We start from the raw sequence: 17,168 nt of genomic DNA on the forward strand, positions 1-17,168 counted from the left end.
CCCCGCGCCGGCCCCGCCCCGCGCCGGCCCCGCCCCGCGCCGGCCCCGCCCCGCGCCGGCCCCGCCCCGCGCCAGCCCCGCCCCGCGCCGGCCGGGCGCTGTGTGGGGGCGGATGGCGGCGGACCGGGCCCGGGGCAGCGCCGCGTCCGGGGTCGGGAGCGCCCAGGTCCGGAGCGGGGGCCGGTAGACACAAGGTACGTCCGGCGGCTCCTTCGTCCTGGTGTCAGGACCGCCTTCTTCTCGTTACTTGCGCTTGACGTGCCGTTTGTGCGGTCTGTGTTTTCCTCCGTGCCGGTTCTGGGAAGGGCGGAAGGTCTGTGCTCCCTCCGGAGCTTGGCCGGCCGTATGTCCCTGGGCCGTCCCGTGCGGCGGCTCATGCTGGAACCCGCGGCCAGAATCGCTTCTCTTTCCTTGAGGCTGTTTAACGCGAGTGCTCCTTTTACAGAATTTTACACAAAAAGGTGTAATTCTCCGAAGCGTTGTTCCTGCCGGACGTGCTGCGCGGTGGGCGCAGCAGCCGCGCCTCTCCCGGCCCGCGTTGCCGATCGGAGCCGCTCCCGGCCGGGCCCAGCCCGGGGCTCAGGCTGCGTCCCCCGTGTGCCCTGCAGAGCTTCGGGCCGGTTCGCGCTGAGCGCCCGGAAAGGAGCGCTTTCTGCTCAGAAGGCATTACCCTCTGCACGGATTTTCTTTTCAAGGTTTGATGCAGAATCTGTTGGTGAAACTTCTGCTTTACTCTGTACCGCTTGTCTCATTTTATTTAGCGTTTATAGTCAGTGCTTTAAACTAGAGAGTAAGACAAGTTGTGCATCAGTTTTAAAAAGGGGCAGTTTTAAACAGGCAATGGTGCTTCAGCTGTACAGTTGCCGCAACGGTGCATTAAGCAGTCTTGTTTAATATGACCTCTTGGTTTGGGCAGGAGTTACTCTTTGCACGTAACAGTTTTGCAGGTTATACCTGTTAATAGAATGTGACCCTAATTTCCTTAGAAGACCAAACCAAAAGTTAGTACCGTTTTTATTGATAGTAAATGAAATAATCCTAATCATATCATATTTTTTTTCAAGAAACAGAAAGGTTAAGTGATCAAAGCATGTAGCTTGTGGCAGTAACCATGTAGATCTGCTTCTAACCCCGACAGAGATTTCTTTCCTTGTTTGGGGAAGTGACTTATGTGTTTACAATTTACCTTTCTCAAATATATCAGAGTTACTAGGTTTGCTGCAATTTTAGTATTGTCTATATGTGTTACATACTTTTTTTAAGATTGGTATTTCATTGTCTGGTATAATGAAAAACTTAAGAGGTAACAGGCAGAAGAGTTGTGGATGTTTTAAAATTTTCTCCTTTTGCAGTTTCATTAAAGCTCTGGCTTAATTCCATTTTCATCCATATGTGCAGATCCATTCTTCCATGAGAAGATGGTTTTGGTCTGCCATCTGCTCATTTGGATATGCTTACGTGGTTCAGGATTCTTTGCCAAAGTTCTAAGAGTTCCAAGAGTTTCTTGGAACTCCAGCCATGTGGCAGTATTAGCTAACAGTGGAAAGCAAATGCTTTCTCTCTTGAGAATTCCAGGAAAAAGGGAAATGAAGGATTTTTTTTTTTAATTCCAGAGCAGTTGGCTCTTTTTTTCTGAGCAACAGCAAAGGTGCTTGTGTTCTTTTAAAAAAAATGTATTACTGTGCTTAGCCACATTTCGTGTCTTCTCAGACTATGAAAAAAACTCAGCTCTTGAGTAACAGTTTTCTCAAGCTCTTATGAGAAATTTGTCTTTCAAGTTTGTTCTTTATTACTAGATGAGCAGTAACTGCCCCATAGAAGGTCACAGAAGACTCTCCATTCTGATCTTCTATTTTGACTAACAATGTCTGTTACATTCACATTCTCTAGACAGAGAGACATAATTCTGTCTCTTAGGATTTCTTGGAGAAGCACAGAGAGAAGAAAACAATCTTTATCTGTGCTCCTTTGTTTTCCCCATGTAGAATATGGGATGGAGATTGTTTACCTGAAGTGATTGCTGGGTTGGATTCTGGTGAAGGTTGTTTGGGTTCAATGACCAATCGGATCCAGCTGTGGCTCGGACTCTCAGCAGAGAGTCACAAGTTTGAGTTAGGTAGGTAAGAAATAAGTATGTAGAATAGTATAGTATCTCGTTAAACAGTATAATAATGTAATATAGTATAGTTTAAATAAAGCTATCCTTCAGCCTTCTGATCTGGAGCCAGATCATCATTTCTTCCCTGAGTTGGGGTCCGCTGCCTTTTTACTATAAGTGTCCTTATCCCTTAACTTCCAAGATGGATATTTTCAGACAAGACAGACTCATGTCTGTCAGATACATGTAATGTGATTCTGCTGCTTGGTTGGTTTGGGGAAGAGAGTATTGAACCACAAATACCTTTCAGTGGTCTTTTCTACTTCAGAATCTGACCAATCTTATGCAGAACACCCAATACCATTCACCTGCTGAAGGAGATTCCTCTCCTCTCCTCTCCTCTCCTCTCCTCTCCTCTCCTCTCCTCTCCTCTCCTCTCCTCTCCTCTCCTCTCCTCTCCTCTCCTCTCCTCTCCTCTCCTCTCCTCTCCTCTCCTCTCCTCTCCTCTCCTCTCCTCTCCTCTCCTCTCCTCTCCTCTCCTCTCCTCTCCTCTCCTCTCCTCTCCTCTCCTCTCCTCTCCTCTCCTCTCCCTCCTCTCATGAGGTTTTGAAATAAAAACTAGCGTACTACCTGGGAGCCCTACAGGTATAAACAGAATAGCTGAAGCTTGCAGGCAGCAAAAATACTCTGTCCAGATATGAAAGTTAGAAAATTCCAAAAGCATGAGATGAAGGGACCAATGGGTTGTGTCTTAACAATGTGCTGCTGAACAAATTTTATCCCTCTTTATACTGAAAGCAAAGCCAAAAGCATATTAGTTAGCATGACTTCACTTACAAATTTACCAGAATTTTAAATGCATCATATCCATTTGTAGTGATATGAAAGCCGGTAGCCTTGTCTTACACATTAAGTAGCTACATTGGTAAAAAAATTTTGGGGACACTTGCTATTTTTAAGTCTGAAATTAATTATTTCATCTGTTTTCAATTTACCTAGACAGTTTTGCTATGCTTAGGGACATAAAAGCTGCATTATTTTCTTTCTCCAAAGTTGTTATATCATGATTGGTTATAAAAGTTGATTATATCATGATTAGGTATGTGTTTTACAACTTTTAAATAATTAGTGTTTTAATGAATCTGCATTCTTTTAGAGCAATGCTCAGAGTTCTTTGCTAAAATTCTTTTTTTAAGAAGGTGATACTCAGATTATCAAGGTACTGGTGATAGGACTTGGAGAAAACATTTTAGTCAATAGATTGGACACTTCATTTTTAAATTCTTATACTTATCTGAGTGGAATCACAGGGCTTTGGTGACAATGTCACTGATTTTGGTCTAGTGCTTGCCCTTTTTTACCCTTTACATACTAGCAACCTTTCTTTTCTAGTAGCTAAAGAGAGTAGCTCCACTGCCAATGTCAGTTCCATATCCTCTGTAATTAAAATTTTGCAGAAAAGTCTTCTAGCTCATTTCTGTTCTCCTTATTCTTCTACATGTTTCATTCCATGACATAATTTTAGGGGCCAAAGGTAGGAAACAGGTACAGCAGGGAGTCTGAATTCTAACATCTAGCAGAGTGGTAGGAAAAACTACACCTTTACCTTAACTGAGACAGGGATGTAAGCTTATTATGTTTTCTGTTGGCAGAATTGCAGCACAGTTTTTCCTACTGAACCTGACTATTGTCAATAATGGCAAGACTCCCAAGTGCTGCACCATATACCCTGTGGATCCTTTTCTTTTCATATACAACAAATGAAGGTATGTTTGTCAATAATTTAAATTATTATAGTGAAATTTTTCTTGATAACATTTTTCCATGACCACTGTGTAACACTGTTACCACTAATTAACTACTATAAAATTTGTAACTTCAAATGTCAGAAGTATCCCTGTACTAGAAAAAAATATTAGATTTTTTTTTTTTTTAATCTTTATATTGACCTTTTCTATCTGGACAAGAAAAACTAGAAATTTGCAGAAAGGAGAAGCAGGTTTGGAAAGCCATCTCCTCGTTCCCCAGTATGTGATCTGCACTGGCCAGCTGGCTTTGAGCCAGGTCTCAGCTAGCCCAGGCAGCTGTGCAGGAAGCTCTGGCGTGCCCTGGCTGCTGCGGTTTGCCGGGGTCGGCGGGGGGGCCGTGCTCCCGGAGCCGCGCCTGCGGAGCTGCTGCCCGTTTGCGCTCTCCGCAGGCTGCAGGGTGACTGCCTGCTTGCCTGGACTAGAGCAGATTGGGCAGGCCTGTCTGTGGGACACAGCAGCTCTGACTTGCCCTGCCAGGGGCAGACAGGGGACAGATCTCTTGTGTGTCCCTCTCCACCGTTCTGTCAGCCTGCAGATGCTGCTGGTTCCTTAAGGGTTAATTCATAAAGCTAAGTTGGCAGAAGCTGACTTCCCATACCCATAAACATGGTTTGTCTTCATTGCATCTTTTATGATGTTTGATTAAAAATACTAATGAGATATATATATAGTAATGGTTTTCAATAATGCATTTTTATTTTCTGGAAAATGAATCTCACACTTTGCTTTCTGTACTTTCTTAACTAGTTCCACACTAGTCTATAGTTTCTTAAATCTCCTTTTGTTTTATAAAACAAACCGAAATAGTTAAAAGACAATTTAAAGTACCCTATCTCTAAAAGAGAAGGTTTATTAGCTACTGTCTTACATACTATGAAATAGTGCAATTTGAATTAATGAGAGGGATCAAGGTTTGCAAGAACACATTGGCAGGATTGTCTGGTCTAGGTAATATCACCTTTTCATTTCCCTAAATTATATTTATCAAAGTTTAATTTTATTGTGTTTTGTTTGTGTTTGTTTGCTTAGTTAACTATGCATTTTAAGTTTGTTCAGCATTGTGTACTCTTTGAGGATTAAAAAAGAAATTCAGTATTTCAATTTTCTCTTTTAACTATACAAAGTAAAAACAAACCCTGTACTGTATATGGTTTCAAAAAGAAATTCTCAAATATCTGAGCTTTTTGAAAAAAATATGTGTACCAGAGATGAAAAAGTGAGAAGGTGACAGGAAAAGAGCAGATAATATAATTTAGAGTTCTGAAAAGACATGACAGCACTGAATGGCAAAATAAAGTAAAAGTGTTATTCATCACAACGGGAAGAGCTTCATTTAATTGAAATATTCTTGAAAGTGCAAGATGGTTAACAGATTAAAAATAATGTCATTCATCTTTAAGGACCTTAACTTGATAGTACTTCTGTTAAAAGTACATCTTAAAGTGAGAAAAGGAAACTATTAATAAAATTAAAAATGGCAACCAAATATAAACAACATCAACACAGCAATGATTATCGTAAAATAAAAAGCAGTATGACTGTTAAAGAGTTGTGGGAATTTGACTTGCTGCTTTTTTGATGAGTGGTAAAGAATTGGTACCATGCAGAAAAAAACGGGAACCTAACACAGTACTGCCATGCAGAAAGGACATAACAGCAATAATTGTTATCTACAGGATAAATATTTAGCCTTAGTAACTACCAAAACATTTTCTAAGTATTTGAGCACTAATAAAACCATGAATCACAGTCAGTTCTAGGTTTATAAACAGTCAATATACCAGACAACTTAGAATCCAAAATTTTTAGATCCCATTGTGCTATATATCATATCCACTAAAAGGTATCTGGCCATCACATCTTATATTTGCAGATCCTGTACTGTATCAGAGTATGCAGAAGTCGAATCATAGTAAATAACACAAGTGGACTATAAAAAAATAGAAATGTAGGGAAGATAAAATGAAATTTGGTACTTTCAGCAAAAAAAGTGTGGGAGGAATAATCTGAAATTTAGGTACCTATTGGAAGGAATAAGCCTGTGAAGCAGAAGTGGCTGAAGGACAAAGGCCTTGCAGGATGTGAATAATTGGCAAATGAGTCTTGAATTTGCAATGTAAATGACCAGCATGGAGAGTTGGTAATGTACTGAGCCATGTACACAAAATTTGGTCCTGTATAATTGCCACAGAAAACGTTCTAGTGGAATCCCTTTGGAAAATCTCAGATAATCTTAATTAATAGGATTCAAAAAAACAGGTATTTTAATTTTTTTACAGGAGATTGACATGTAAAGCAGAAAAGGATTTATATTTGTATAGGTTGTGCAAGAAAAGGGAGATACTGTTATTATTTACCTGTGAAAGAGAAGTCAAACATCAGAAAAGGCAAATAATTGTCTTGGATGATAAAAGTTTTAGCTATTTCTAGCTACTTTCTTATGATCACATTCCAGGGTCCAGTATCAGGGTTGGCACACTGTTAGTCCAAATAATAACATGGCCTTATTGTCACCTAGCTTCTCCTCTTCTGTTCTGTGTATCACTCTTGTGGAGCACATTGAAATAAAGGAAAGTGAGGCTGGAAGGGATACTGAGGATTGTGGATTTTATTTCCACTTCCAGTTCTATCAAAGATATTTTGACCAGTGTATTCTATTTTTCGGTTAAATACCGCCAGTGAAAATAGTTATAAACTTGAACGTTGGAGTGCAGAGACTGTGCTTTTGTGTACCTCCTCAGTGCCTGGCTCAGTGTGACTCCATCTCTCCTCAGTCTTGAATGCTCTCATAACAATGATGAATAGAAGATAGAACAAGAAGTACTGAGTGAAATGAAGTAAAGGTATATACTAGAAGAAAGACTGTGGCAGGGAGATCTTCTAGGCACTGGGGAGCTGCTCTTGGGAGCATGGTCTCCCATGCATTTGGGAAGCTTAGACCCTTAGAACCTTTTACCTTAGTTGTAGGTAAGACACAAGTCACAACTGTAAGCAGTGGTCCTGGTCTGACTCTGTTAATTATCTGCATTTTTGGCTTTTGAACCTTTTGTATTTAATAGGTGGGATGATGCTCTTTTGTAGTTTAATGCTGATACGTTTTAAATAGAGCCATTACAATTGTATTTTCTGTTCTTGGAAGTCTGTGTTGGCTGAAATGTACCTTTCTATCTCAATATTACTACTGCAGACTCTTCCTGTCCAAGACCATAGACGTTGTCTCCGGAAAGGTGGAGACAGTCTTAATGCCCCTCTTTCCATTTACCCAGACACAAAAAAAACCCAGTGTTTCCACTTAATCTGTAGAGGTGTGGCAGCTCTGTTTAGATGGAAAAGTTAGTATTTCTGCTTAGTCCAATGTAGTCTCCTGATTCTCTTGCTTCTCATTGTATGCTGCTTTCCCCTAGTTTTGACTGCAGGACACATACAAGAATTTGCATGCTTCACTGACTATGACAAAGAACTGGTTTGTCAATGGAAGGTGCCTGCACAAACCAATTGCTCCAAAGAATTCGTGCTCTGCTACAGCAAGGAAATGTCTTCTGTGTCGTAAGTGTTTAATAAGATGTTAACACTGCCATTGTTAGAGTTTCATATATCCTATAGCCACTCTTGGCTTTAATTCGCTCCCTCTACTGTGGGTGTCTGGGACAAAATGTACTTCAGATTATTCCTCTTAAAGTAAAATGGATTATTTCCTTTTAAGTAAAATGAGTTTCTGCAATTAACAGCACCCTCAGTTCAGTGGTTTACTCTTCTGTAGAACTCTCTGCTCTCTTAGGTCAGAGGAGGGATCAAGTCCTACTGGTAGGAGTGGTAGGGCTCTTAGAAGTTTACAAAGCCTTAACTTCGTGCAAAATTTTACCTTCTTCATGAGAAATCTTTCTTGGTTCACTGGTCTATAGAATGTGTGAAAGACACATTCCACTGAAGGCCAGGTGATTGTTTCTGCATACAGTGTGGCTCCATGTTCAGGCACAGATTGTTGTCCCTTTTCTGAGCAGGGCCAGTCATCATCTTTTAGACAAGAACATGCATCTGGGTTCTTCTGTCCCTTGCTGCATGATTTCACCACACCAACATTCAAATAACCTTGCTGATACACTGCAATAAACCTGTTTCTCTACTAACAAGTTGTTAGTATGTTCCTTTAGAAGCTGAAGTGTGACAAAAGGTTGTATTTGGGATCAATCCTTGGCCTTTCTGTCAAGTTTTTAATTTGTGTGATACAGATATCCAGGGGGTAGCTAGGAAGGGTGGGTTGTTTGGGCATCTCAGTTTTGTTTTGGAAACATTTCGGGGAACTGACTTTTCTCAGTTCTGATTAGTTACACATGTTGGGAAACTTGATTTCACCTTTTCAAGCAATAGTGTGTCACATTCTCTTAAACATCACATAATTTTGTGCCTGTTTTTTAGAAACACGTGTGTTCCTGAGAATGAAAAAGACAGTTTAAGGTGCACTTGTACAATATATCCGGAATATTTTGTATTAGGCCTCACGTATATTCTAGCCCTACAGTTCAATGGCACTGATTCGTGGAATTACAATGTAACACCAGCCCTTGTTGGTAAGAACTTGTTTACTTTGTCATTGTAACATCTGGTTCCAGGCTTTGCAATCCTAGCTAACTTCTCGTTCATATCCCCAGAACAGTTTTTGCTTGTCAGATGTGCAAAATGTCATGGCAGCTTAAATGCAAAATCCATTTGTTTTAGAAACCTGATTCTGGATTAGATTCTTAAGGAATTAATGTAAGTAATGGGGAAGGCAGAGAGTGATTGTTCCTCTAGCTGTACCCTCTCAGCTGCGAGCCAAAAGGAGTTTGGGGACTTAGATTATCTTTAGTGCATTTTACTTGTGGCTTACAAGATGAAGAGGAATCATGCTATTTTCAGTTTCTAGAAAGAAACTAGGCTATCCCTACTGAAATTTTTCCCATTCCTGTCTCTGTCATAATCTTATTTTTCATGCTAGTTGAACCATGCCACGTGAGCAGAAGATTTTTTGCAGTAATTGCTGTTGGATTTTAACAGCCAGTGATAAAGAAGTTGAAGAGACTGCTCCTAAATGGGACAGAGTGTAGACACAGTTCATGTCTCCACCTAGAGCCCCAGTTTGGTCAGAACAGTGTGCTTGTTGGTAACACTTGTTACCTTAAACACTCAGAAAAAACCATTTTCATACCTTAGGCAGGCCAAAGAGCTGGTTCTCTTCAGAATACTTGATTGATGCTGTTGTTTATCTGCCAAATAAGCAGAAATCCACATCGATTTTCAAGAGACAGGGAGCCAGGACAGCTTGGCTGTGATGTTGGAGCTCTGTGTCCACCTGGCCTCACAGCTGCTACTGTCAGGGCACAGTTGTTCCTGTTTCTCCAGGCTGAAAGCTGCATCCAGTGCACCAAAACACCATGCTTGCAATTGGTTCAGCCAGCTTGAGGAATCAGTGCTTAATAAATACCCTCAAGTTGCTCAGGTTCAGCCTCTCTATTCTTGTGCTGCAGCATAGTGAGAACGGCTAAGTGCATTGACTGTGATGATATTCTGGGCTCTGGTGAATGCTTCTTTCTCTGCTTCTCTCTATTAGTGCTCTCCCATTACCCTGTTCTGTATTTTTAACACACAGTTAAGCCAAGAGCCCCCAAAAATCTTGCCATTGAGAAAGCTGAAAATGGTAATTTCAATCTGAGTTGGGAGGAGAGCTACTCTCATCCATCCTTTCTCTCTGGACAGCCAGTCATCTATGAAGTGAAATACTGGAGGAAGCAGCACCCGACAGAGGTAAGAGACATTCAGTCTCTTCATTTTCTGTCTCTGGAGCTTTAAGGTTTAAAAAGTCCTCTGGAAAGTCACTTCATTAATGATAATGTAAGGGCCAGCCAGAGCGCAGTGATCCTGATTACACACTTGCCACAGTTCACTTTGCCACCAAGATGGTTCAGCTGGGTGTCAAAGAATTGAAACTCTTCTGACTGCCACCCCAAAATGGTCTGCTGCTTGCAGTAAGCAGGGCAGAGATTGAAAATACAATGCTTCTATTCCCTGAACTTCATTTGCACCTTGATATCAAGAAGCTGGAGGTTGATGGCTCTGTGGGGCAGGTGAGTTCTGAATAATCCAGCATTTCTGGGCTGAGCTGCTTCTGGTAGCAGAAGAATATGCATGTGGCAGGTAAAAAATGCCACCTGCTGATGACATGAATTGCAGTATTGTACACAGTCATTCATTTGTTCATTTGTGAAAGGTCACTGAAACACATAACACTATTGATATGTAGTTGCTGTCACTAACCCTTCACCCTATAAAGAAATCAAAGTGAACTTTCTCATTTCTTTTCAGGTTTCTGTAAAAGCAATTAACTACCAGGCAAAAAGCTTTGAGATTACTGCAAGCTCCTTGAAGAGAGGCTACGATTATGTTGCAAGTCTCAGGTGTAACTACGTGGACTACCCAGCCTACTGGAGTGAATGGAGTGAAGAAGTTGAATTTCGCTATGGTAATAGTGTCAGAAGTAACAGCTTGGTAAAAGGATGGCATATAGTCTTACATACTCTGCTGCTCTCTTGGAGGAAAGTTATGGACTCATCATCTTCATAATTTTGAATGTAATGTGAATACATCTGTAAAGGCTTCCAAAGACACTAAACACAGATAGGCAAATCTTTGGGAAACCAAGGAAGAGAAGACCAAGGGAGGTTGGATTGCTTAGCCTTGTGAAAAAGCAGGCTGAAAGGAATCTGTTTATTCTCTATAAATATTTAATGAAATAGACAACAGGGAAGTAGAAGAGATGTTTGAACTAAACAGCAACATTGATGTGAGAGCAAGTGAGTATAAATGAAATATATATATATATATATATACATACTGCAAATAAAGCAGTATTTTAATAGAGGTAGGAGGGTTTATAAAAACCCCTGAAGAGCAACAGAGAAAGCAAGAAACATAGCTGCACTACAGTGACAATGATAATGCCATTTTACAGTACCTGTGCCAGGTCTCTGACACACTGCACACCATCGCTGCTGGCAGCTGTGGGGGTCTTTTGTTAACATGATGGAAGCTTTATTTTACATCCTCTAGAAGAGCATTTTTTTGAGTTGCAGAAGAGCAGCAAATAATTTGGTATTGTCAGTACTTGCATTTAGATGCACATTCACATGTAAATATTTGCTTGTTTAACAGATTACCAGGTGAAGGCTGAAGACATTCTGCAGATGGCTGTGCCCACATCCTGCATACTGATCTTGGCAGGATCCATAATTTGTTACTTCTGTTTCACCAAGTAAATATCCTGCTTGTTACAGAGTTTATAGAGTAACAGTTTATACACATATCAGTATTGCTATTGGTGACAAATTCCTGGTAGCAGAGAAATCTAATGTTCTGGGTTTTCTCAGCACCTTTATCTAGCTGTCTGTGAGCAGAGATTTTATAAACACAAGCCAGTTTTATAAACCCTGTCATTTTCTGAATAGTCTGATTAGTCTTACTAGAATAGACTTATTACAGTAGGGGTTGTCAGACCCTGGTCTTTGCTGGAGTTCCAAGTAATGATGGCTAAATATCTTCATTTCTTTCAAAAATTTTTAAATGGTAATGTGAAATTTTTAAATGGTAATGAGATCCTGTCTATTTCACACATCCTTTTAAACATGATTAGAAGAACAGGTGACTGTCATTGTGCAGAGCAGTCACATACCAAACATACAAACATCTTTGCACTGGTTTAATGAAAATCAGGAGATGCCCAAAATGAACACTTTCTGTTGCTGATGCCTAAGAGGGAGAGGAGAACAGAAGAGAGAAATGTACACTGATTAAGCCCAAGTGCAGTCAAAACAAGTAATTTTCATTCTTCCCTTGCAGAGTGAAGAAAGAATGGTGGGATCAAATCCCAAATCCAGCAAAGAGCCAATTGGTTGTAAAAAATGTCAAGGTAATTTAAAAGCTTTGCAAAAAAGACCTTTTCCTGATCATAATAAGTAGAATATATAGTAAATTTCCATTGTCTGTCTAGTATAAGGGATACTAAATACAGCTCATATGTGTCCTAAATCTCATTTGTATCTTTATTAGTTTTCAGTTTTGTGCTACTTTGATGAAATTAAGTTCCCGTTCCAGGACTTAAAGCAAAGTCACATGGAACAACAAATGTAAGTAAGATTTTTTAAAAAATCACTCTGCTTTACAGCATAAAATTGTTTCCTCTACCATAAACATTAACTGTCCTTTCCTTTTGACTTCCAAAAACAGAAGCTGCAAGAACTGTCTGGCTCAAAGTTTGTCAAGCCAAAACTTCAACGGAAAAGATAACATCAGAAATGTTGAGAAATCTTGCAGTTGCCACAGCAAGTCTGAAGAGTGGTTGCCAAAAGGCAGCAGTGCAGTTTTAACCCCTGATACAATACCAGTTGAAGAGTGTATAGAAATCTGTGTATGTTTAACAGACAGTGAAACTGAGAGTCAAGAAGAAACTGGCAACCAGATCACCATGTCTGAGCCTTATGAGAGCAGCATTGGTGCTTTCAGAGAGCACCCTGAACACAATGAGTTACTAGCTAACATGTTTGATGCACTCCTGGCAAATGAAAACAACATGCCAGACAATGAAGGCCCAAACATCCCCACAGCTGAGAGGAAAACCTTAGAGAGCATTGGGTCAGAAAATCCATCACAGCAAAATCCAAAAGAAAGTGCAGCCCAGAGTCCACAACCATGTGATATTTCTCATACAGCTCCCCTTTTCACCAAAGCCTCTCAAGATGACTACAATTGTAGTACAGCCAGCAAAGAGTCAGAACTATCAGAAGAATCCTTTGAATCTGGCTATCAGAGCTCCAGCATAAATTCTGCTTCTCTGGATGCAAGAGACCTTCAACAAATGGTTCATCAAAGCCTTTTTCTATGTAGTTCTGAAAGTGAGCTTGACTCTTGTGTCCTGATCCAGGAGTCTACAATTAAATCATTGTTTGGAACCAAAACAGACAGAATAAACAGCCCTGCATACAAGAGTTTTGATACCCTTGTATCTGCATCCATGGGATTGTGTGGTTCTGCCTACAAGAGCTATGACACCCTTTTGTCTCCATCCCTGGAACCCTGTGGCTCTGCCTACAGGAGCTTTAATATGCTTGTGTCTGCATGCAAGGAGCCAAGCAGCTCTGCATACAAGAGCTTCAATGCCCTCATGTCTCAGTCGATGGCTGACAGTAGCCTGACTCTGGGCTTTGAAAGCGTGCCTTCCTCACCGCCTGTGAGACAGTTGTCAGAGACGCCCGGATGCAGCTGCAGAGATCAAAGTGCTCAGCCTGCTAGCAATCAGTTGTGTTGTAACAACTACAGATCTCCCAGCACTGAGCTTGATTTTCCAAGCACCTGTTCAGAACATTCTGATTTTCCATCTTTCTCCACACATGCAAATGAAGGTGCTTCAGCTTTTCTTTCAGAGGAAGAAATGCATAAGCAAGTAATATATCAAAATGTTCAAAGGAAAGGCAATATAATTTCTTGCCCCATTACACCTCAGCCATCTGGCTGTCAGCCTTTTGGTAGTGCAGGTAAATGTAATGGTCTATACTGGGACAGTGACAATGAGGTTATGTCTACATCTCTATATGAATCCTTTATTAATCTGTGCAGCAACCTGAGTGAAGCACCTCCAGATCCTGCAATCTATGAATCGGACCCAAGGATAAAGGACAGTGTGTGTTTGACTGTTCAGGGTTCTGACTGCACCATTGTCCCGGGTTTAGCATCTAGTGAGAATGACACACAGACTAGTGATGGCAGCTCTTGGATCAACAGCATTTACGATCTGTATGGTGATAGCAATGATGAAAATACCAGCAGAGATGAACAGCTGTTGCACTTATTAGAAATGAAATGTCAAGATTTAAACAGCAGAGAAAGAGCTACAAAGGCAACAAAATGGAAAAGCTTTAACCCTACTGGTAAAGTAATGCAAGAGGGTGGTGATAACAGGCTAAAATACTGACTTCCACTGCCACTCACACAACCACTTGAGGGAACTTGGAGACGCAGGAGGAAGTGAAGAGGTGCTGAAGCATGCAGACGGGGGCGGGGGGTGTGGCTCAACAGTCAGCTTACCAGCATTACTGGACAGTATTGGTAGCGCAACTTAGACAGAAAAACTGCAGAGCCCCTGGAGCTCCATGGCTCAGACAAGGTGCTACTTTGTCATTTTGTGAGTAACTCCTATCCTTCTGACTCTCACACCATTCACAGTGAGGACTCCAGACTGGCACTTGCAGTTAAAAAAAAGACCAGTGGAACTGTTAATGGAAAACAGCAGGAAGAATGAGGAAAAAATGAAACTTTTGTGCAAACCCTTGCCCAAGACGACAACTGCTATATGGAGGTAGCCTAGCCAAGACTGAACTAGTCTTTGGAAATAAACTGTATGGCAAATTGAATTGTTGCTTGTTATTTCAATCTTGACTGAAGTGAGGGCTGCTATAGGTCACCCATTATTCATTGGGTTGTAGCACTTACACCTGCCTGGGATTGGCAGCTGGGACATGGTGCAGACCCCTGGGCACAGTTGGGTTTGCAACCCAGCAGTGGCAGCCACAGCTCTACAGGGACAAAGTCAAAGCTGCTGTCTCCAACTGTGAGAAATCTCTAAAAGGGAATAGCAGCTGCAGGAGTTCTTAATACAGCTCTTGTGATTATTGCCCTGGCTGTGTGTTGCTTGGGAAGCACACAAAAGTTATGTGGATTGTGCTGACACACCTGAAAGTGGGATATAGGTGCAGGTCCAAAGGGAAGGTGTTTGATTTATCACACAGCTTCCACAGCTTACTTCTTTTGGGGTGGGGGATGTTGTCCTGTGTGCTTAGCCCTGGCATAGGGTGTATGTTTCTATACCTGCGCAATCAAGACCTGAAATAAAGATTACCATCATTTGCACTTACACAGTGATACTATTGGTCATTGATTAGTTTCTTATCTTGTAGAAACAAGCAGTTACTTCAGCAGCTGTTAAAGGAATCGGGGATTTCTAAGCAGTGTTTCTTCCCAGAAGGATTATCCAATGTGTGGTCCAACACCCTACCTTAGTGAAATACTTTTTTTAGCTTCTTGTTCTTGTCCAATCGGAATGGGAATTAGCCCACACATTAAAGGCACTATGTACTTCTTGTTGGATAATTATTCAGGAAGTTTTACTGACAATTTCTCTACAGCATAATTATATATTTCAGTATGGTAAATTCCACCCTGTTGGCAACAGCATAAAACAAACAAGAACCGTTAAGCAATGGAGTTTTTCTATTGAAATCTATACATCTATTCTTATTTAGAAAACTCTGTTTGTAATGCTATTCATAAGAAAGGAAACCATAATGCTAAGCACAGCAACTGGTACTGCAAATCTCTCTTCCAAGTTGGTAAAGTAGTAGAGGTGTCTATGTAGGGACACCTACATAGCACCCGTGGTGCTTTCTTTCCCTTCTACACCTGTGCTCTCTCTTGCATTCTTTGTGAGAAGAAAGATTTTGCCTCCATGAAGGCTTGTGCTTGGCTGGAGAGGTCTGCTCAGGCCAACTTTGCTGCAGCACTTGCTTCTCTGCTGAGCCCTAGTTCCATTCTGCCTTTCCCTGGCTTTTTTGTTCCACATAGCTATGCCCAGTCTGCACATTTCCATATGATGGTTTTCTGTGTGGGGTTATTCTTCCCTTTCTCTCCCTTCAGTGTTTCTCTGGTGAAATGGAACCTAACTCTCAGAGAAGGGGGATCCCTGTTCCTATGTCTTTGTATAACCCAGAACTGGAGACAGACGGTGGGGTTGAGGGGGCAGGTGTCTGGCTCGCCCTCTCCCTACAACAGGCATGGTGCCTGGCTGTAGTGTGAGCTGAATTTCCTGTTCCATCCTCTAACCCTACCACTTTTGCCATCCATAGCTGTTGCCAGGCTATGAAACCCAGGTGGGTTTCAAGTGACAGATTTCTAGCCCAAGCTGGTGATCTGCCCCTTGCGTGGTGAGTGGGAGCTGTGACTTTGAGCTGGCACTGAAAACTCTGGAGGTCACCACTTGGGGACCAGCCTGTGCCTGCATGCTTATACAGAGAGGCAGCTCAACCTCCCAAGAGAGGAGCTTTGGTACCCTCCAGGCATGTCCTTTTTGTGAGTGAAGGGCTCCTACCAGGACAGGGAATTACTGATCATGGTAAGCATATATTCATTGGTTTTCAGTTTGTTTTGAAAGACTGCCGTGCAAGTGAAGGCTTGTGCCAAATTTTAGCCTAGTTATAGTGCTATTTATTACTTGCTCACAATCACTCCACATCTTTCTCACCTGTCTATCTACCAAATACTAGCAACCTGACTCACCATGAGTGAAATAGGTTCCTGAGAAAAAAAGCCAGTGCATTCACATTTCAGGAGAAATAGTTCACTCCTTTCCCATTGCAGAAATGCTACAGGCTTGGCTTCTTTTCATTTCTCTTCTGAACAGAGTTAGCTTCTTGGAAATACACACCTGTAAGGATCAGCTGTTGGCAAATTCCCATGAATCATGAGGTTTACCATTGCCCATAGAAAACTAACAATAACCACATGACAAGGGTGATCCTAGTATAGAGCAGGACCCTGAGGATGTGGAGTCAGGTTCCTGGGGGTAGGGACAAGTTAAGTTAGGGTGAAGGAGGGGTCAGCTTTTTAAATAGCTTGACTCTACATCTTGCTTTGTGACCTTACATTGTTGAGGCAGGGTTCAGGGATGTCCAAGTGTTTGCCACCATGAGCTACAAACTTTATATAAGAAAACCAGTTCTTTTAAGTGTTGCAATGATAGGGCCAAAGGAACAAAGGGTTAGAGAACTAAATGGTTGTAACTCCCAAAACCCTGCTCCCTAAGGTTTACCTCTGACCATGGAATTATGTGACAAAACTCCTTAATGAAGAGAGGCTGAGAGAACAGTTTGTTTTCTCCTAACCAGGTCTTCTCTGTAGAAAACCTTTTAAGGGAGCGTGATTCATGCAATTTGTGTTCTAGCCCTGACAGAGGTGCTTCCAAAGTGTGTTATTTTGTATGCAGTTGCTTTTACAAAAAATAGGTAATTTTTATTAATTGTTGGGAGGACTATGGCTAGGCAATGCCCAGGCATGTGTGCCATGCATGCACATAAACATACAGATCATATCTCACCTCTGTAGATTGCTGAATACAAGGTCTGCCCCAGGCTCCCACGTGATGATGTATTTTGATCTCACATTACCCAGAATTTTCGTTTCTTTCA

The 17,168-nt window shown here is 41.4% G+C and overlaps 1 protein-coding gene across 4 annotated transcripts; it reads left to right on the top strand.

The window, feature by feature from the left end:
* Positions 1–100: 100 nt before the first annotated feature.
* Positions 101–14,342, top strand: IL4R (interleukin 4 receptor). Of its 4 annotated transcripts, XM_053957776.1 has the most exons (12): positions 113–194; positions 446–695; positions 1,986–2,116; positions 3,751–3,864; positions 7,311–7,452; positions 8,323–8,474; positions 9,533–9,687; positions 10,246–10,402; positions 11,092–11,191; positions 11,776–11,845; positions 11,986–12,062; positions 12,163–14,342. In XM_053957776.1, exons 4-12 carry the CDS (start codon positions 3,795–3,797, stop codon positions 13,901–13,903), a joined length of 2,664 nt encoding a protein of 887 aa, XP_053813751.1. In that variant the 5' UTR covers positions 113–194; positions 446–695; positions 1,986–2,116; positions 3,751–3,794; the 3' UTR covers positions 13,904–14,342. The 4 variants fall into 4 exon arrangements, with proteins under 4 accessions (XP_053813752.1, XP_053813753.1, XP_053813751.1 ...); XM_053957777.1 differs by lacking the exon at positions 446–695 and having other exon boundaries at positions 101–194; XM_053957778.1 differs by lacking the exons at positions 446–695; positions 1,986–2,116 and having other exon boundaries at positions 108–194.
* The last annotated feature ends 2,826 nt before the right edge of the window (positions 14,343–17,168 follow it).

This window comes from Vidua chalybeata, chromosome 16 (genome assembly GCF_026979565.1).
Source record: "Vidua chalybeata isolate OUT-0048 chromosome 16, bVidCha1 merged haplotype, whole genome shotgun sequence".
Taxonomy (NCBI): Eukaryota; Metazoa; Chordata; class Aves; order Passeriformes; family Viduidae; genus Vidua; species Vidua chalybeata.

Excerpts from the sequence above, each read along its gene's own strand:
- IL4R (XM_053957777.1), top strand. The coding sequence starts at position 3,795 with ATGGCAAGACTCCCAAGTGCTGCACCATATACCCTGTGGATCCTTTTC. Across the intron at positions 11,846-11,985 it reads TGGTTGTAAAAAATGTCAAG|TTTTCAGTTTTGTGCTACTT; the intron begins GTAATTTAAAAG and ends TATCTTTATTAG. Across the intron at positions 12,063-12,162 it reads AGTCACATGGAACAACAAAT|AAGCTGCAAGAACTGTCTGG; the intron begins GTAAGTAAGATT and ends TTCCAAAAACAG.